The 22,135-nt window shown below is 42.7% G+C and overlaps 1 protein-coding gene across 1 annotated transcript in view; it reads right to left on the bottom strand.

The window, feature by feature from the left end:
* CORIN (corin, serine peptidase) overlaps positions 1-22,135 on the bottom strand; it is a 160,361-nt gene that overhangs the window by 37,382 nt on the left and 100,844 nt on the right. The window contains exons 11-13 of the mRNA XM_054990136.1: positions 17,658-17,771; positions 9,876-9,986; positions 7,210-7,339 (exon numbers count right to left, since the gene is read on the bottom strand). Of these exons, the coding sequence (XP_054846111.1) occupies positions 7,210-7,339; positions 9,876-9,986; positions 17,658-17,771 (355 nt within the window). The remainder of the gene's footprint in view (positions 1-7,209; positions 7,340-9,875; positions 9,987-17,657; positions 17,772-22,135) is intronic.

Raw genomic sequence — 22,135 nt, 5'->3', positions numbered from 1 at the left:
AAAATCATGATGTTAGGAAAACGCTGGCACCAGAGCAAATAGGATTTAGGCAAGGATGTTCAACTATAGATCATTGTTTTGTATTACAGACTCTTATACATAAATATGTGCATAAACAATCTAGACAATTATATGTCGCTTTTATAGACCTCAAAGCAGCATTTGATTTAATTTCAAGGCAGTACCTCTGGTTGAAGTTGTGTAAGCTGGGAATGGAAAATAAACTGCTGGAACGAATAAAAGGACTTTACTCTAATACTTTAATAAAAGTTAGACTTGGCCTACATGGTCAGCTATCCGACTCTGTAAAAACGTCAAAAGGGGTTCGTCAAGGTTGTATTCTAGCACCATTACTTTTCAACCTTTATATAAATGACATGGTGGAGTCCCTTACAGGGGCACAGTATTTTCCAGCAAGGCTTGGCAGCAAGGCCATATCTGTGCTTTTGTATGCAGATGACACATTACTCATTGCTCAGACACAAATTGGTCTTAGAAGATTGTTAAATCAATTTAGTCTATACTGTAAGAGGAATTTACTCCAGGTCAACTATGCTAAAACAAAGATTGTGGTTTTTAGCAAGCGGATGCAGCGACATAGGTGGACAATGGATGGTAACTTATTAGATCAAGTGACCACCTATAAATATTTTGGGATTAATTTCTATCAAACAGGGTCGTGGACAACTCACATTGATTTAACAAGACAGAAACTTAATATAGTATTATCTGGTTTATACAGATTTCATAGAACAAAAGGAGGTTCATTAGTATCCCCCACTTTAGAAATATTTAAATCAAAATTACTCCCCCAAATGTTATATGGTGCACCAATCTGGGGATTTGGAAATTTATATCCATTGGAAGTAATACAAAATTCGCACGTATGATGTTGAGAGTCCTAAATTCCACATCATCAGTTATGGCAAAATCAGAGTTGGCCTTGCCACCAGTAACAACAACAGTACATAAACTTGTTATATATTTTTGGTTGAAGATTTTTTTCTCCCAAGCATCACTTTTGGTAACAATTGCATACGAAGAGATGAAAGATACATCATGGAAATCCCAGGTACTGTCCCTATTGGCTAAATTAGGATTATCTGAAGAATATTTAAGGAGTTATGACTATATAGCTGCTAGATGTCTAATTAAACAAAGATTATTGGACATAAGTGCCCAACAAGATCAGGGGATGCTAGGTATTATGAGTTCAGCAACTCTATATAATCATCTTATATCCCATCCTATAACCCGGCCAGCTTATTTTGATGACCTAACGGTCACAGAATATAGGACGTCGTTTACTAGGGCTCGGATGAATATACTTCATTTGGCAGTTCTGAAAGGCTGTTATAACAAGACCCCACTTGCTGATTGTGTGTGCTCCTGTGATCATAAATCCATTGAAGATATGGCCCATGTTATGTTTCGATGCCCGAGATTTGCAACTATTTGGGAGAAATTATCTTAGAAATATTCTGCAACGGGTGCCAGGGAGGTCAGAGCAAGATAAATTGGTGCTACTGCTGGCAGATAAGGATAAATGGATTACAATGCAAGTGGCAAAGTTTGTAACATCGGTAAACAAAATACAGTTAAGACTATGGAAGTAAGTTTTAATTTCCTTGAAGGTATTAATAAGTTCCCTTTAGTAGTATTATATTATACTACATGCTGTTATGGATTTTATGGATTTAAAGATCTTGATGGAGTTTTGTCAATTTCGGTTTAAATTTTATGATGTAGTCATTTGCATTAATAATATTGTACTTTTTTGTTATTTGCTATGGCTGTGCTGAAGCAATAAAGTATGGATGGATGGATGGATGGATGGATGGATGGATGGATGGATGGATGGATGGATGTTAGGAAAACATTATTGGATTGAATCAAACCAGGTTTTTCATTCAATCTCTCCTAATTCCCATTTATTACTACTACTACATTACATAATATCTTAATAGTAAGAAGAAAAAAAGAGGGGTGCTTACAACAGTTCATTACAAGCAGAAGGATATGCTTTCTAATTTTTTCATTCTAGTATATAATAAAATGTTTCCAGCATTCACAAAAGTCATCTGTACACAGAAAATTATTTCTTTGCATTCTTTGGTAATATGTTGATTTAGTGAATAAGGCTACATTCTAAATACAATCAAATCTCCCATTTATAGAATGGGGGTTATGTCCCAATATACTGCACTAACCATCTTATGTTGAAATAGCCATCTTAGCAACTGTAAGCAGATCAGGGACTAGCTCAATGTTTGAAGAAGCTACCAATCTAAACAATATCCAAATATCCAAACAAAATTATCTTAGCATCTGCCAGTATATCACTATTCACTACATATCATTAATAAACTGAATTGCATTTTGCCAACATAGATCAAGTTTTGGACATATCCAAAACACATGTATCACTACATGCCCCCAACCACATCTCCAACATACATCTCATAAATTTTTGCACATACTTACTAATTTAGGAGGTGTAAGATACCAATGCAAAAATATTATACAACATTTTTATTTCAAACTTATCAACGTTATTTTAGAAGTGACATTTCTCCAGATGCATTCCCATTCCTGTAAATGCAATCTAGTTTGTAAATCTTTCTCCCTTTTTTCACATAAACTAAAGGAGTAGTATATAAGTTAAATAATAATAAGTAATCCTGGGATATCATTTTGCTTGCGGTATAATTGTCACTGATTATAGATTCTAAAGTGGGTTTGGGGTACAAATTGTTGTGCTTTCTTAATAAGGCAGTTGTCAGATTATTTTCTTGATTCTCCCCTAGAAACAAATTACAAAGACCCACTTGGCACTTGCTAAGGGTGCTATCATTAAGCATTACACGTATGTAGAAATCTCCATGAATAAATCCTATACCTATATTGTACATCTATGTGCATATGTATCCCTAGGATGGGATTGTTTTGAATGGAACCTGAAAGTTCATCATATGTTATAGCCATTCTTTCTATAATTATGGTCTTTGCCAATGTTTGTTTCATTATTTTCTGAGACTGGTTAAGAGACCCTAAGGGAATACTCTTTGGGGACGGGGGATGCTAGGGATAGCTTTCATATTTTAGGTTCCTAAAATGGTTCCTGACAGAAGCTGTTTTGGGGCAGATGCCAGATAAGGATTCAGAGGTGGTTTTGAATCAGATATTTCTCTGACCAGGCATGAGGTCAGAATTCTCTGACTTGACCTGGCATAAGAAATGGGACTTTTGAAGGCACAAGGAACTTGCGTGTTTTCCAAGAAAAAGGGGATACCCATGAAAAGAATTTACGTCAAGTGTCAACATGTCCCTTGGGGGAAGTCCAAACAGCAAGTTGGTGAGAATTCAAAAGTGATGACATGGTCATGTGGCTCCAATACAGGGAGACTTGGAGTTTTGTGATTGGTCCACTAATTCTTAGGTGTCTCCGGGGCTCTAATTGGCAGGCCCTGACATTAGGCCATAGAGGTGGGCCCATGATTTAGCTATAACCTTAAAAAGGTCTGCTGGTGGAGGATAGGTGTGTGCACTGTGGTGCAGAGGGGGAAAGGTGTTCTTCCAGAGCGCTTCCATTTTCCCTCACCTCCTTGTGCAGGTACCTTCTCCAGCCCCTCTTGAGGAAGCTAGGAACTTGCTGATTTGAGGATTCTTCAGCATGGCTGACTCTTTGGCTAAGCCATTTCCTTGCAAGGTTGCTCTCTCTCTCTCTCTGTCTTTCTTCATGACTGGTAAGATTATGACAGTATCTATGTATTGCATAGGATTAGTAGCTAAGACAAGTTTGGTGTATTCTTGAAAATTCTTTCTGTAACAGGGAAACTGGTAAATTATGAAAGTTTCCAAACTTTAAAGTAGCTATTGTTATTCAGTTTATACATTTCTGACACTAACAGAGCATGAAACATGTTGGCTTAATGAAAGGGTTTTAGAAGTTTCTGTTGTTTATTACTTTCATTCACTTCTCTGGAGCCCCACCTGAAAAGATGGCAATGACTCCTAACACGATGGGCTGGTTATATCCCTATGGGAACACTTCAAAATTCCTCCTCTGAGCCTCTGGCTCAGGCTCAAACTACACATTGAGTGGAATTCCATTGTTTTTCCCCTTGCCTTTGTGTTTGTGTGTTTAAGCAAGGAAGAAACATGGGTGATGAAAGACTTCATAACTCTTTCTGCACCTCAGGTGTCTCAAAATGTCATTCCCCAACTTAAATTTTCATGGGAAGATAATGGGATCTCATATCTTTCACTTCATGTCAGAAAGAGCAACTTATGAATTTCTCTGCTGTGACTGAAAACTTGCAATAGCCATCTTGGTTATGAAATGAGACCTATGAAACTTGTAGACTTGCAGTTGGTAACGCTGTACAGTTACATGGACCAAGTATTTTAACAAGAGGTTTTCAGGCCTGAGTATTATTCAAAGGAATGCTCTCGTGCATTGTGCCGCAATGCAAAAATTCACCCATATCAGTCCTCCCATCACCTCAGATCTTCAGAAAGCTTAAATTAAGGCCTCTACTTCCAACCAGGTCACAGAACCAAAAGCCAGCACCATCTCATAGCCCCAGTTCTCAGTGAGAAAGGTGGACTGTAAATAAATAAATAAATAAAATGCATCCATAGGGAAAATGATCATAGCCTCTCCACTGGTCACAGATCCTTCGATGGCTGGATAGCGGAGGGTAGCATACAACAAAGATGTGTTGGTGAGTAAATAATAAATAACAACAACAACAACATACAATGTATATACCGCCCTTCAAAACAACTTAATGCCCACTCAGAGCGGTTTACAAAGTATGTTGTTATTATTATTATTATTATTATTATTATTACCCCACAACAATCACCCTGTGAGGTGGGTGGGGCTGAGAGAGCTCTGAGAGAGCTGTGACTGACCCAAGGTCACCCAGCTGGCTTCAAGCAGAGGAGGGGGGAATCAAACCCAGCTCTCCAGATTAGAGTCCCGCGCTCTTAACCCCTACACCAAACTGGCTCTCTCTAAAGCTAGAGAGAGCGATTAAGAAGGCTGGATAACTTGCTGAAGTGGACCTATGGATGGCATCCTAGGTTTTCAGGCCATATTTTATTTATTTAATTAATTTGTTTTATTTAAAATGTTTTTATGCAAGCTTTTCACTCAAATAGAGGCCTCAGGACTGCAAACCTTTGATCATTAAAACATTTGATTATTAAAACATTTGAACATTAAAACAACATTTAAAATAATATATAAAATTAAATAAAAACATATGAACACAGAACACCAAAACCATGGAGGAGGGCCAATACGAATTATTGGGGGTATGCCAAATGAAACAAAAACATCTTCACCCACTGGTGGAAGACACAAACAGAGGCAGATAAATGAATCTCCCTATGAAGGGAGATCCGAAGTTTTGACGCCATGACTGAGAAGGCCCGTTCTTGGGTGGCCACCCATTTAGCCTCAGAGGGCCAGGGGCATCCAAAGCAAGGCCTCAGGAAATGACTGGAGTGTACAGGTAGGTTCATGTGGAAGAAGGTGGTCCTTAGGGTATGTTGCCCTCAAAGTATAAAGAGCTTTAAAGGGCAATACTATCACTTTGAATTGATCCCAGAAGCAAACTGAGAGCCAGTGTAGATGCAATAGGAGTGATATGAATCCATACAACTCATACCAGTCAGCTCTCTGACCTCTGCATTTTGAAACAACTGCAATCTCCAGAAAGTCTTCAGAGGCAGTCCCTCACAGTGACTGCTGCCATTTTAAAGCATAAAATGAGCAAGTTAAAAATGCTGCTGGGTAAGATTAGCAGGTCCCCCTTGCCTCCCGATGGGAGGTGGAGGACCCGGTGCTTACCTTTCCAGACTTCCATGATTTTCCTCTCTCTCTCATGCATGCCCCATGTCTGCTCGATGATGTCACTTCCAGGAAGTGACATCATTGTGCAGCCGTGCTTTGCCGCGGGCTGATTTGGGTCTCAAACGGGCCAAAACGCAGCCATTGTTTTGTTACATTGCCCCTGGAACACAACCAGGAGGCCCGTTCTGTCATGTCTGAGCCCCATCCATGCCAATGTGAATGATCCTTCTATGCTGAACCACTGTATCCTGCTTTAACTCAATGTCATTTTGCCAGTGTTATAACTAAATCTTTCACAGGTGTTTATCTGATGGACTGTAACAGCTTCCAGTGTTTATGCCCTTGTACTCTCGGGCTTTGCTATGTCTTGCTTCTTAGTGTCTCAACTTGATATTACAAATATGTAGAACGTTCTCGCACCAGGAGAGCGCCAAAACCTTGTTTATAATTGGGAGGGGGGGGGGGGACAAGACCAGACTTGAATGTTAAAAGAGAAATCTCTCACACATGATGTCATTCCTATCAACTTCTGCTCTGGCTGCTTAGATGCTTACCTTGCTTCTGAGTAGTCCTATGGACATATATATGGAAATTATTTGATTTCTGAATAAAAACCGTTTAACAAGGAACCTGTGTCTTGCTGCAATGGTCCAGGGATCTGTCTGCCATATCCTGTCATTCATAGCCTGCGCCGTTCCCCTCAGCCAGCCAGGTGAGTGGTGGCAGGGGGTGGAGGGTGAAAGCGGGGGATCCCTCAGCCCCATCAGGCTAATGGGGTTCCTACTGCTAGGGCTTGACCTTGATCAGGCCAGCAGCAAGGCAGGACAAGGTAGTTGTCCTTTTCAAGCGTTGAAATGATTGTGAGGGGTGGTCATTTCAGCACATGAAACAGTGCAGGGGTGAAATAGGCCCAATCAGGCCTGCGTGGATTTTTTAAATTGCCCATTTTAGGCTTTAAAATAGCAGTGGTGTCCCTGTGTCAGACACAAGGAAACCATGACAAGTAGTTTGGCCCTAAGTCCCTGTCCATTCAGAGTGGCTTTCTCTCAAATAAGTGTACACAGGGTTGCAACCTAAACCTGGTTGAAGGGTCTAAGCTCATAGGCGACAGCAAATGAAACCGTAACAGGTAGGTTAGCTAATCAATTCCATGTGGAAACAGAATGTTTGCAAATAGAAAATCCACGCACAGTTCTAAACATCAGGGAGCTCACAGAAAATTCAGTTGTGCTAAGCTAGGAGACAAAGAAAGTAAAGCTTATGAAAATGACAGTTAACCAGCTCTACCAACAAATATTGTCACTCTCAGAAAGTTTATGGCTGCTACAAACTACTGACCTTACCCTAAACCCATCTGTCTGCATGCCAAGTGGCTTAAATTTTCTTCCCAGTCATCAGCACATACATGGTAATTGGTAGCTGACCTATGAACAGTCAGAAACATCAAGGAGCTCATGTTTTTAGACAAGGTCACTGTGAAGGAAAAAAGGAAAACGTAACTTTAATATGCCAGCAGAAACAGTTTGCACTTGGATTTACATTACTTTTCTCATTACTTGATTTCTCAATACTTGAAAAATGCAGCTCATAATGTGTGAGCTAACTTCATTGAACAGTGTTGTGAGTAGACATCAGCAACCATTTGATCACAATCCGAATATGACATATGCTACATGCTTTTCCATTCAGCAAAATGATGCATTGAGCTCATATAGATAATCCAATCATCCCAGCATGAACTCTTTCACCCTAGCCTTCTGTTTCTAGTTCGGCTCGTGGTCTGCAGGACATAAGAAGGACAAGCTCAGTCTGCTTGGCTCTCAGCTATCTGGGCTGTGGAAGCTGTCCCATTAGAGATCCACAAGCAGAAGAACTTGTTATTGGAGTTCCCATTCAATCCCTTATTTTGGGCATATATCAAATATGTTGTACGCCCTACATGTTATGTGTCTCCTTGCGTATCCACATGAGGATAAGACAAGACACCAATATATCTGAACATACCGGCTTGGATCCACTTTTCCAGGGGTGGAATGGTGCCTGTGGAGTGCAACTCTTCATCCTTCTCGCTGCAGCCCAAAATGCTTCTCCGGGAAGATGGAGGGCACCCAGAAAAAACATTTTGTGAAACATTTTGGACTGCAGAAGGAAGGGGGAAGCAAGAAAGTTGCAGTCTGCTGGTGGAAGTCCTTCCACCCACCTGAAAGCTCTGGTGAATCCAAGACACGATCCTTCCCCATAAGCACTCAAGTGCCACCTTAGATCTTCTCAGCAGTCCCTGCTAAGGGTGTCCTCTGTTTGGCTAGTCAGTATAGCAACAGTTGGGCCCTTTCCCCCCTCAGTTATGGCTCTTCCCCATTATGGAATGGCCTACCCAAGGAGGTATGGAAGACTCTTACTTTATAAGCTTTGCACAGAGCATGCAATGCTATCTTGCTTTTCATGACCTTTAATGATATTTTTAATTAAGATGCTTTAAATAAATAAATAAATGTTTTAATACTTCTTGATATAATGATTGTTTTACTGATTTTAATACAATTTATGACTGGTTGGACAATGCCCTGAACACAGGAAGGGTTTGGTTTATATGATGAAATAAAGAATAGCTCTCAGAAGAGGACCCCATTCGTGTCTGTGTTGACTACCATCTTAATTCTTACATGTTTCATTGAAATTAGTGGGACTATTAATGGAGTAAGGCATATCTTAAGACGCCACCAGCTGTTGCCACATTCCAGCTTAACAAAATCCTAAAGGAATAGCTATTCTTAACTGAACCAAGAACAGACCTTTCTGTGCCATTATCACATTCATCCTGAACGATCAGCGATGCATCTAAGGACTGCAGGAAGCCAATGGCAAGATTAAGCACTCCACAGGAGCCAATATCCTCACGGCCCACAAAGCCATGAGCCAGGTCTGAAGAATGATTGATTTCCTTCCTTTAAAACCACTGTATTAGAAGACCCTTCTGTCTTTCTCCAAAGACACATAGCAAAATGGGACCAAAATTGTTATGCGATATACAGGGCTTTTTTTCTGGGAAAAGAGGTGGTGGAACTCAGTGGGTTGCCCTCGGAGAAAATGGTCACATGGCTGGTGGCCCCGCCCCCTGATCTCCAGACAGAGGGGAGTTTAGATTGCCCTCCGCGCCGCCCGGCGGAATAGAGGGCAATCTAAACTCCCCTCTGTCTGGAGATCAGGGGGCGGGGCCACCAGCCATGTGACCATTTTCAAGAGGTTCCGGAACTCCATTCCACCGCGTTCCAGCTGAAAAAAAGCCCTGGTGATATATATTAGAAGAAAATAATTCTTCCTTTTTTTCCCCTATAGCAGTCATTTTTAAAAAATGGTACATACCATGCCCAATACAGCATAAGAATAGCTTGTTTTTACTTTCTCAATTTCAAAATCCTTCTTCACCCCCTATTTAGTTGTTGACAAATTATTTATTCATAGTGAGTTTCCCAGCCTTATGAATAAAGATTATTTGTTTTCTGTAAACTCCTAGACAGACATCTATCTTATATTAAAAATAAGTTGCTCAGCATCTGACTAGTTGATAATACAGCAGAGGCCCTTATGCAAGGAGAAAAAACATTTTGGCTTCAATAGTCTCCCGTATACAATTGGTTCAATTATTTTCCACTGGAAAAATGAAATCTAGCCCAGGACAGCCCTCTTGGTTTTCTCCAATACTATACTGCTATGGCATGTGTGAAACTTTTATTCGGGCTTGCAGATGCTTAAAGGTTGTTGTTGTTGTTTTTAACTCTAAAAGCTTTCTATGTGAATTCTGCTTCAACAGACCACACTGAAAATTATTTCTTTGGACTTATTTCTTTGAGTTTAGGTCCAAATTCCCACCTCTCTCTGTGTGTGAAATGAATCAAAGGAATCTACCTCACAGCCAATTACCTAAAGGGCAGTCTCCAACAATTATCATTTTTTGTCTGAAAGCCACACAGCATAAATTCTAGAAAATTCATCAGCTGTTAAAACTTACCACAATTCCATTCATCTGATTTGTCAGCACAGTCTATCTGCCCATCACACCACCTGTCACGAGGCACACAATCATGGTTGGCACATGAAAGTTCGTCGTTTTTGCAAAACGCTGTCATAAAAAATGCAAAGAGAAAGAAAAGATTTAAGGGGAGAAAAGAGTTTTGACAAACATACACAATTGGAGGGGAGATAGCTTCTTCATAACGTACAAGCAGACCTCAGAATTATATTACATGCTCATTGGGAGCTAATGATGACTGTTGAATTTCCTTAGACCGAGGTACAATCTGAAATTTGTTCATACAATCGAGTCTTATTTAATAGTGCCTAGAATTACTGCAAGCTTGGTTTTATTTGCATGATCAAGGGGTTCATAAGAAAGACAGTGAGCAGACAGCAGGAGAAAAAAAACTTCTGAATATTTAGAATATCTTTAACATAACACTGCGTCAACTTTCAAAATTTGTATAAACTCTCTCTTTCTCTCTGCCTCATACTGCTTCTCAACTTGCTAGTTTTAAGCAAATTAGTAAAATATAAAGATTAGATCACATTTAAGCGGCTGCAAAAATCAATCACAAGCGCAAAAAAAATCATAACTGAGTGCTAGGTCTACTGTTATTCTACTGTATAAAAGACAAGCCATATTGGCGACGACTCACTTTTTATCCTCGCACAGGCACATTGCCAATAACTCTGGCCTCAAGGCTTCTGAGAAGCTCCGCTTGCTGCCGGGACGGGGCCCACTGAATCAATGGCTTAAGTACTTCTCTCTGTGCCTCCCCTTAGTGCCCTCCTGCTCTGGCCTCCAGGCCGCTGCGAATTGCCCACTTGCTGCAGGGAGGGGTCCCGCTGAATCAGTTTTCTAGAGCCTGTTGTATTTTTTCACACAACGGGCATTTTTTTTAGTCTTCTAATAAAAGAGGTTTTTAAGCCAAAATTTATGCTCGTTTCTGTTTTCCTAACTTGCGTAAGGCATTTACTTTTTAGAAGAAGCCTTCTTGCTTTGTAGATCTTCCTTGCCTATGCTCATTCTATTCCAGTATCCCCTTGGATCATTTTATATTTTTCCTAGCATGTGATATACATGCTATCTGAGCTTTTGTTATCATACTTTTAAACAAATTCCAAGTATTCTGAAAGAATAGGAAACAGTTTTTATAGAATCTTGAAATGTATTTATTTTAAACTACTCAAGTAGTTCTACTCTCTGGTGAGGATCTCGTCACTGGTTTTTATTTTTTGTGGTGGGGTGTGTGTAGAAAATGGCAAATATCAACTGGTGCAGCTACCAGGGTATATTCATCCAACTGTACAACACTGCTGATGTGATATAATCCGTAGGAATCTGGTATTTTGACTCTGGATTCTGTGTCACGCAACATCCAAGCACCATGTTCAAAGCCTCAGAAATAATATGTTTATTGTCTGGTCCCAGGCAATGCAAATTATTTTGCAAAGTGTCCCAAAGAATACAGTGTAATCTTCATAGCTATCAGTAACAATAAACAAACTAGGTTGGACCCTGCCAACTTCTTAACTCAATCTTGACCAATTTCCTAGTTATTACAGCACCCATCCTACATGGTTTTGTCCATGTAGGTCCCATGCTCCCCAGAATAGCCTTTTTGGTTTATCCAAGGGGGTTCCCTCCTGCCTCAGCAGTCAGACAGTTAATTGCATCTAATCCACTGTACTATCCATGCTGATCAGCTGCTCTGTTTCATCCTTATCCAGTCATTAAACCCAGTTTATATTTCTTTCCCCTTGTAAACCAGTATTATTCCCTGTCTGAAAATCCCAGATAAGATAGGGTAGTATAAAATACATACAAAGCAGAAGCCACCAAGACTACATCTGGCACCCACAACTCCGTAGGCCTGTTCAGTGTAGATAGCAGCAATTCCTGGATAACCAGCATTTTAGCTGATGACACATTTCCCATTAGCATAAAGTGAGTACAGTCAATATAAAAGTGACCCAGAATATATTGCAAAAAGAAATTATTCTGATACTATTTTGTTCAGAAAATATTTCTTAGAAGTTTATATTTGGAAGCCTTTCAACAACAGTGGTTGTGTCCCACAGCTTTCTTGCAGCAGGAATTTCCGTGCGCTGATCTCTGCCTGGTGGGTATCATGTTTTAGTTATATTTTCCATCGCTAGATGTGGCAGTACCCATAATGAATACCTCGTTTTTACCATGCCATCATCCTTTGCAAATCAACCCACTGTTTTCAAACTTTCGATCAGTTTTCATTCTTCACCATCTTATGTGAGAAATCCAGGGCTTTTTTCTGGGAAAAGAGGTGGTGGAACTCAGTGGGTTGCCCTTGGAGAAAATGGTCACATGGCTGGTGGCCCCCGCCCCCTGATCTCCAGACAGAGGGGAGTTGAGATTGCCCTCCGCGCCGCCAAGCGGCGCGGAGGGCAATCTCAACTCCCCTCTGTCTGGAGATCAGGGGGCAGGGCCACCAGCCATGTGACCATTCTCAAGAGGTTCCGGAACTCCATTCCCCCGCGTTCCCCATGAAAAAGCCCTGGAGAAATCCATTTACAAACAATTTGAGGACATGTGCACATGTTCCTGAAAGTCACCTCATGATCTAGTTGAACGCATAAACACATGAAGTTGCCTTATACTGAGTCAGACTGCTGCTTCATCAAGGTCGCTTTTGTCTACTTAGACTGGCAGCGACTCTCCAGGGGTCTCAGGGGGGGGCGTCTTTCTCATCACCTACTACCTCTACTTTAAAAATACAGTGCCTCCTGCTAAGGATGCAAATAAATCCTCTATTTTATGCAGTGGAGAGGGAACCAGCTTTGCAAATCTGTTGTCAGTGACCTTATAATTGCCACAAATCCTCTCAGAGCCCCAGGCACAATTGGGGTGGCCCACTGGGAAAACCGGGCTGAGAATGTTACCCTTCTGCAGGTGCTGTAGGTCTGTTTCCACTTTACTGAGTAAAACATGTGGCACAGAATGGGGTCTGAAAAAAACGAGGCTGTGTAGCTGGACTTGTGTGAATTTTTGCTGTAATTCCAATTAGCATTCTTATCCCTGAACTGAAGATCTCTTTTGTTTGCTCCAACACTTCTCCAGTGACTGTGCGCAAAGCAAAACAAATGTTCTGCCAATTTCAATTCTCATAGCCAATTCTGGCCCATCAAGTTGGGGCCTCTTCTTCTCACCACCCACAAAAGCAAATTCTTTTGCTGTCCTTTGAATGTCACTGATAGAAGCATCCTGCCTGTCAGGGGAATAGTTTCTCCTGTATAAGTCTGAAGCTAGTTGTAGAGGTGCTGGTCTAGCGGGGCCCATGTTATGGAAAATGCAGCTCCAGTATCCACTTCCATGTCCAGGTTGCGACCCGCAATGGTTATTGAACCCGAACTGGTGGCAAATGGCAATCACCCAAGGTATATACAGCATACACTCCATCACTGTCATCCTCACCATCTTTCATTGCTGAGCTCCGTAAAGTTGGCATTTCTCCCTTGATACTGCTGACTCACCGGTTGGTTATGGGGTGGCAGTAGAGTGGTACCCCAACATACTAAATGTCACCTGAGATGGCAGTGCCAGCAAACAGTGTCTTGGAACTGACAGGAGTCACAGTTGTGCAGAGCCAACAATGAAAACAGTACTCTGCCTTGCTCAGGACAGAAAACTGCCTGCCCCGGAGTAGGGCATGTGGCTGTAGTTTTGGTGTCAGCCCAGATTTACAAGTGGCCACATGATTCAACTCTGCTCCATTCTACTCTGTAACGCCTGCACTTGCCGAGCAGCCGATTTCATGACAACAGCAATGTCCACTGCTGTTCTAAAATCGAGGTCTTACCCCCGCCCCCGCCCCAAAAAAGATGGCATTGTATTGCATGATCAGGTATGCCTGCAACAAGCCTGTCATACAACATCTGGTCTCAGGAAGCTCCGAATTCACAAAATGTAGCCAAATAACACAGCTCAGCCACAAATTTAGAAACAGTTTCACTAGGTTCCGCTGGCAACTGTGAAACTTCAGGGTCTGGACCAGAATGCATAATTCATTCAAAGTTTTCTCACCTGTCTTTTGAGGTGCCAGTTGGAAGGGGCCATACATGTCAGAGTCTGTTATTATAGGGAAATGCAACCTGAGTAACGCCATACTTATTTCTGTAGTGGTTTAGTCTTCCCCTCTCTCTCTAGGCCCCGTGGGATGCCAGGAGCCGTTTCCATGGGAGAGGATGCTGCATCTTATCTGTTCTCTTCTCAGCCGACCTTGGCTGACCAGCGTTCCCATCGAGAAGTTTCCTGCCATGTGAACTCTGGGGGGAGGCTGGGCTCGGAGGCTTTGAAGTGTAACAACTTTCGTTTTGTATCTCATTCCTAACAAAGCTTTGCTCAGCCAGGATCTGCTTGGTCCTGGAATGTGGACACCTGGGCCTGAATGCCGTCTTTCTAATAAAACCTTTTGAAATCAAAAGACCTTGTCTTCTTGCAGAAGGGAGGAAGGCAGACTCTAGCCAACTGGAATGCCATAGTCTGACATTACAGACCATCTAGTCCAACCCCCTGCCCAGTGCAGGATCAGCCTAAAGCATCTCTGACAAGTATTCATCCAGCCTCTTCTTAAAAACTGCCAGTGAGGGGGAGCTCACCACCTCCCTAGGCAGCTGATTCCACTTTTGAACTACTCTGACCGTAAAAAAGTTCTTCTTAATATCCAGCCAGTAACTTTCTGCATGGTACCTACCCTCTGCTGCCAACTGGAACAGTTCCCTGCCCTCCTCCAAATGTCACCCTTTCAAATACCTAAAGAGAGCAATCATGTCCCCCCTCAACCTCCTCTTCTCCAAACTAAACATTCCCAAGGCCCTCAGCCTTTCCTCGTAGGGCTCAGTCTCCAGACCCCTGATCATTCTCATCGCTCTCTTCTGCACTCTCTCAATTTTATCCACATCCTTTTTGTAGTGAGGCCTTCAGAACTGCACACAATACTCCAAGTGCGGCCTGACCAAGGCAGTATAGAGAGGGGCTATGACCACCTGCGATTTCAATGCTATGGCCCCTTTGATATAACCCAGGATTGAATTGGCCTTTTTTGCCACCGCATCACACTGACTGCTCATATTTAGTTTACAGTCCACTCTTACCCCATGATCTCTTTCACATATAATGGATAAACAAAACAGCAGGAAACAGATAAGGAGCAAGCACAAGGTTTCCCCCCCCTCCCCACAACATGGGGGAGCCCTAGGTAACTGAGGTATGGCAGACATCTAGTAAGCATGTCTAACACATACTCAGACCACTCATTTACTCCATCAAATTCCAGGATGGCACCATACATTGCAAATGTCACTGAAGTTTTAGCCATGTTGCCGGTGTAATAACTCCACAGTATCTGATACCAAATCAGTTCAGAACTTTATTGAACTTAGGCAAGGCCTGGTCTGGGTTCTGCTAGGCCATAACCAGCCACAGCCAGCAAATAACAAGTGAAAAGTGAAACTAAAATCAAGGCTTTTTCATTAAGGGATTATGTTAAAATAACTATACAGTACCATAAAGGAACATCACCAAATCCAAAACTCCCCATCTCTTAATAAGTTTGCCAGCCTCCAGGTGGTGGCTGGAGATCTCCCGGAACTCCAACTGATCTTCAGGTGACAGATATCGGTTTCCCTCAAGAAAATGACTGCTTTGGAGGTCATGCTCTATGGCATTATACTCCACTGAGGCCCCTCCCTTCCCTCCCCCAAAGCCCACCCTCTCCAGGCTCCACCCCCAAAATCTCCAGGAATTTCCCAACCCAGACCTGGCAACCCTACCCTACAATATATCATCCATCTTTTAAGACTTGCTTATCATGTCTCCTAGGGTTGCCAGGTCCAGGTTGGGAAATTCCTGGAGATTTTGGAGCTGGAGCCTGGAGAGGTTGGGGCTGGGGGAGGGGCCTCAGTGGGGTATAATGACATAGCGTTTACCCTTCAGAGCAGCCATTTTCTCCAGGGGAATTTGTCTCTGTTGCCTGGAGATCAGTTGTAATTCCGAGAGAGCTCCAGCTACCACCTGGAGGCTGGCAACCCTAGCATCTCCTGATACCTACACCCTCCTTCTAACTTAGGTTGCCAGCTTCCAGGTGTTGGAGTCCTCCTGGAATTGCAATTGATCTCCAGACTACAGAGACAAGATCTCCTGGAGGAAATGCAGGTCTGGAGTGCAGAATCTATGTCTTTACGTCCCTGATGAGTTCGTCCCCTCTCCAAACGCTACCTTCTCCAGGCACCGCCCCCATGTCTCCAGGAATTTGCCAAATCAGAGTTGACAATCCTAATTTCAATTGTTTATACATCATTTAAAAGTGTATTTTTTATCCAGAGTCTTCGACCTCTAATCTCTGCTTCTCCTTCCTCCTTTCATTTGTGCTCATTCTCCTTTCCTCAAGGTCTTTTCTGTTAAAATACTGTCAAATTGTGATCAGGGGTTGATTTTTTAAATCTAATCATTCTACAGTACCTTGCTTTTCAAGTGCTTTTTAAATAATAATTATCATCAACATCATCATGACTACTGACAATGACAAAGGAGTAAACAAAATCGAAATTGAACAAGAACTGGCATTTTAATTACAATGTTCTTGCAAATCAGGAGAGCTTTAATTTATTCCACTTAACCAGATCTCTTTTCAGTCTCTCCAACAATAAGGTACAATTATGCTCATATATGCATATCTATGAGTGCAGTGCAACCCAAAACATTTTGCACATTCTGGTTCGACTTTCACTCAGTGGAAACTGGTGACTCGTATACCTTCACTTCCTATCAAACTAGCCATTTCACAAGTCACTTTGGGTCCCCATTGGGGAGAAAGGAGGGATATAAACATCTAAAGAAAGAAAGAACTGTAATGGGAAAAAAGTGACAGGAAATGAGAAGGCACCTGGGTGCTGGATGCAACCATTACTCAGGCCCTGACTGATAGCTGATACATTCCCCACTCTGCCCCTCAAAATAATATAGGATAAGGGAAGTAGATTTGGGCACGAAATTCAAAAAGTCAGTGTTCTAACTCTCATAGTTACAGAACACTGCCTGAAATCTGAAAAACCAAACCACGGATGTTACATGGAAATCGGGAAAATTACTATAGTGCATAATTCACTCTGAGCACAGAAGTTAGCTTTCTAATCATACGATTTGGGTGGCGGGCATTCTGGATATTTAGATCAATATACTTGAATGCAGCAAAAACAAATCGCAACAAATTAAATAATGGGAAGGGAGTAAACAAAGAATTGCAAGTGGGGGTGGGGAGAAGTGGGGGTGAGGTGGTGGGGTAAGGGTGGGAAATGGGTAACTTTAAAGGGCCCTGCTGCTTGCAAAAGGGCCCTTTAAACTTAATCCCCAGAGGCCCCGAAGCTTCCCGAAGCATTGTATTTTACCCGAATCAGATACCCGAAGCACACACCCCTATAATCTACAAAATGACCTTGCTCCTCTCAATGCATTGGATACATCAGACATTTCTGCTGACATAAGGGCTTTATTCTGTTCCCTACTCCCTCTGCAAACCTCCGACTTCCCAGCCACACTGTTCCTAGAGGTCCGTTGTCCCCCATAACCAGCATTTGAGGCTGCAGTGGCAGGGAGGGGCAAGGAAGTCCTGTTCCACTGATGGAAATCTCTACAGTGAACTGAGATTCTCTGCAGGAGACAATGCAACATTAACTGTAGCACTGGCATGCTGAGTAACATGATAAAGAATATACATGCAACATGATATAAAAAACTTACAGCAGTTTTTTTCATCCACCTTATCAGGACAGTCTGGAAAGCCATCACAGATCATCGTATGTTTGATACACAGTTTGCTTGAGGGACATTCCCAAAGACCTCTTTCTTTGCAACCTGAAGACACATTTAAAAAAATTTAAACATCAGTCAGTCAGTCTCCCCTATTACTATCAATGCCATAACAAAGCAGAAAAAATAGATTATTTGGATACAACATACAGGAAATATATCTCCATTGACCTGGAATGTATATACTTTCTAGCACCAGAGCCCATCACTTGAAACAATACAACGGGATCTGGCTGCAGGGACTTCGGAGAGCATCACCACCATGCCCTGCTGCCCTGCCCTGCCCTGCCCTGCCCCCCACTGGGCTGCTGTGCCAGGCCAGGCCTTCCTGAGCCTTCCCACTGCCTCCACGGCCCCTCAAAAAATGGGCTCTAGAAAACGGTTTCTGTGCTCCATAGCAGGCTGATTTCAGCCCCAAATGGGCCTGATTTTGCCTCAAATGGGTTGAAATTGGGCCAGTGCAGAGCGCAGGAGCACCTCCAGGGCGTGTGGTACCACTCCAGCAGTGCTCCTGCGTTCCCATTTGAGGCCAAACCAGACCTGTTTGAGGCCGAAATTGGGCCAGTGCAGAGCACAGAAACATTCCAGGGCCCGTCGCGACGCCCCAGCCTGCTCAGGGCCTGCTGGTGTGCCGGGCCTCCCCAGGGCCTCCATGGCCGCACAACCCTCCAGAGGCCCCAAGGATGCTGCTGCAGCAACGGAGAAGGGAAGGGTGGCCCTCCAGAGGCCCCAAGGAGAAGGGAAGGGTGGCCCTCCCTGCTGGGCATCCCCGCCCCCTCCTAAGTGAACTGTATTGGCGAGGACTCTTTATCCTTACACAGGCTAGAGTGTGCCTGCACAGGGGAAAATACGGCTCACCTTTTATATAGTAGGATTAGACCGGTTTATAAATTGTAGGTGTTTTCTAACCAAATTTAACAACAGGATTTGCATCTAGTGGCACCTTAAGAGACCAACAAGATTTTCAAGCTTTTGAGAGTCAAATCTACTCCCTTCAGATACCAAGGTGCCACTGGACTTAAAGCCTGCTTTTTTACTGCAGACCAGCATACCTACCTACCTGAAACTCGCGAAACTTAAGCAATTGTCATTGATTTCTGTTGAAGAGTTAAGGATATGTTTAAGTTCCCCATTGAAACAAATAGAACTTCACTTTTGACTGAATACATACATCCTTCATTATATTTGGAATAAAACATTCTAAAATATTTCAAAGAAGAATATTTAAAAGGAGAGAAAAAGGGAAAATAGGAAACTGTAACGCTGAAAATGGAGAAAACAGATAGGGACGGGGTAAGGTACAGAGTAACATTAGCTCTCTTTCAATGATACACAAAGGTTCATTGTAATTCATTGAGGACAGCCGCTCTCTCCTCCAAGTGTCTTTAATCAGCTGGACTGGTTTTATAATAAATTCAAGATGAACTCTTTGTGTAACTGTGTCAGTCTTTTGATATTAAAAACGTGGTTTGTCATACAGAGGAGATTAAGTCACAAGACACATCTATAAAATATTTATCTTTCCACAGACTTTATACAGATTGTTTTCTCAAAGCATTAATTAAAGCAGCTCCTTCCGTAATCAACATATAGGAAAGGGCTGCTAAGACGACCTCAGACAGTTGCCTCACTCATTTCTGGTGCCTTAGACAATGCAAGTTGCTTCCCCAACAGATTGAATGTTAAATGTCCAAGATTACTAGAAGAGTCTGATAAAGGGATCTGTGGCTTAAAAATCAGGAAGAATAAAATGGTGTGCAAGTTCCACTTTCACACACTTCAACAATTCTCATATCCTTAATAGCAGCCAAGAACTTATATATGGGGGTATTATTCGTTTGTATGAATCTGTATACGCACACATACATAGAGAGTCTGCACAGCCGAATTTCACAAGCTCTTTGACTACAGAGGCAATAAATTAGGATGACGGACAGTTTGATTTCTCTGTCAGTACTAATGTTACAGTTCCACTTGTTCTGGATGATCCTGATCATACCAGATTCAGAAATAGGCGTGCACTTAAAAAGTCCTTCATGTCTAGTTAGCTTTCCGATATCAAATCATTTAACTCCACAGATAACATCTTAGGTTCATTATTGGGTATTGTACACAAATAATACAGTTATAGAATTTCTGCTTCCATTCTCATAGATCCAGAGGAGTTAGCCGTGCTAGTCTGTAGTAGCAAAATAGAAAAGAGTCCAGTAGCACCTTTAAGACCAGGGCTTTTTTCTGGAAAAAGAGGTGGTGGAACTCAGTGGGTTGCCCTCAGAGAAAATGGTCACATGGCTGGTGGCCCCGCCCCCTGATCTCCAGACAGAGGAGATTGCCCTCCGCGCCGCTCAGCGGTGCAGAGGGCAATCTCAACTCCCCTCTGTCTGGAGATCAGGGGGCGGGGCCACCAGCCATGTGACCATTTTCAAGAGGTTCCGGAACTCCGTCCCACCACGTTCCAGCTGAAAAAAGCCCTGGTCACATGGATGGGTGCTGGTTGTGCCACTCAGATATGATTGGCTACCACTCCATGATTGCTGGGCATTTCTGTTGTTGCTCAGGAGGACTCTGGCATACTTACTATGAGTCTGTGTTTGGTGAAGGGGCCTCTGTTGTCCTCTCTGAGCAGAATGTCCATAGACAACCAACAAGCTGTGCTGCTCTTACACTGGTGACTAGTTGCCACTGCCCCAACAGCCCGCAGGATGGTGCTGCCCAAAGATCCCTTAATCCAGGACCCGAGAGACACAAGTACCCTGACCTGGATAGCCCAGGAAAGCCCGATCTCGTCAGATCTCAGAAGCTAAGTACAACTACTACTACTACTACTACTACTACTACTACTACTACTACTACTACTACTACTACTACTACGCCTTTCTCACTGAGATCCAAGGTGGATTACACTGTGCAAGTGAAAATATAATACTAATCAACAGCTAGGGCATTCACCGAGCAAAGTACAGTAATGAAAAACAGGACTTTCAGTAAAAGACATACAACAGCGTAATATAGCAGAAAATTTGAAAAACAAGCATAAAGTTGAGCACAGAGATGAAATTTTTCTGAAACAAAGCAGAACTAATTTACATGGCATGTTTAGCAATGTGGAAAACTCCTTAGTAGGCACGTGTCCATCAACAGACAGTACCTAACAGAGTAGCATAAACTCCCTGTCCCTACCAATGCATCTCTCTGAGCTACTTCTTATGAAACAGCCCTATGATGTGAATAGAAAGCCCTCCTGAATAATTCAGTTTTGCATATTTTTGTGGAAAGCCAGAAGAGTCAGAGCTTTCCTGACAGGGCTTTTTTTTCTAGGAAAAGAGGTGATGGAACTCTCAAGAGGGAAATGAGGGACGGGATTCTTTGAAATAATATCTGAGATCCATAATAAATTCAACCAATGTGATCTTTCTATGAAGACCTTCGTACGTGCTCTGCTATATACAGTTGGTCTATTGGTTCTCCCACAGCAGGTTGGGCAATCTGGTAGCAGGAGGAGTGCAGACACTTGCATTTTCCTTTGGAACCGCATGCACCACAGCAGCTGCTATCTTAAACAGGCAGTCACAGTGCTGGCCTTTGCCCCAGATGCAGTCCAGGCTAAATGAGATGCTGCACAAGTTCAAAGGTGCACGAGTGAGTTTTTTGGGCTCACCAGCGTCACACCCAAATCAGGCCGGACAAGAGAACTGAGCAAAAGTGTGTCTTTCTCTCCTACTGATTTTATACCCTGCTTTTCTCTCTAATGGGGACCGAATATGGCTTTCAACATCCTCCTCCCCTTCTCCATTTTATATTCACAGAAACCCTGTGAGGTAGGTCGGTGCAAGCGTGTATGACTGGCCCAGCGAGCTTCCATGGCAGAGAAAGGATTTGAACCTGGGTCTCCCAGACCCTAGTCACGATAACATAGTTAAGCACTTTGTCAATGGGAGGCAGAACCGCCTGCTTCCTGGAAAGGGGGAAGACTAAAGAGGGAATCATGCAGCTGAGAACCTCAGTCACTCTTTATGGAATGCTGGTTTTGTTTCTAAGCTAATTAAGACCATTTCAGGCTAAATGATCCAGGCACTATTAAACTCCCCCTTCCACTAGAGGCAGGGTTTGTGCGCAAGAAGCAACTTCGGGGTGATGCAGAGAAGTTGCAGGAGGCATTTCGAACTCCTGCAGAATAAAGAGAAGGGAGCCGGTTAAGGAAGATGAGTTTGGCTTGGGAATGGGAATCGGAGAGTGCCGAAGCACCTCTGCCAGCACAGCAAAGACATCTCTAGACCACACACAAAGGCCTTCTGATACCAACACACAGCAAAGCAAAGAACTGCTGAGAAAAGGCAGCAAGGATGAAGTTTCAGTTCAGTGCTACTTACACCTGCCCGCTGAGCCACTTCTCTAGCAGCAAAACAGAA

The sequence above is a fragment of the Eublepharis macularius genome, chromosome 10, assembly GCF_028583425.1.
Source record: "Eublepharis macularius isolate TG4126 chromosome 10, MPM_Emac_v1.0, whole genome shotgun sequence".
Taxonomy (NCBI): Eukaryota; Metazoa; Chordata; class Lepidosauria; order Squamata; family Eublepharidae; genus Eublepharis; species Eublepharis macularius.
The sequence above is the reverse complement of the archived record's forward strand: the minus strand, read 5'-3'. Positions and strand labels throughout refer to the sequence as shown.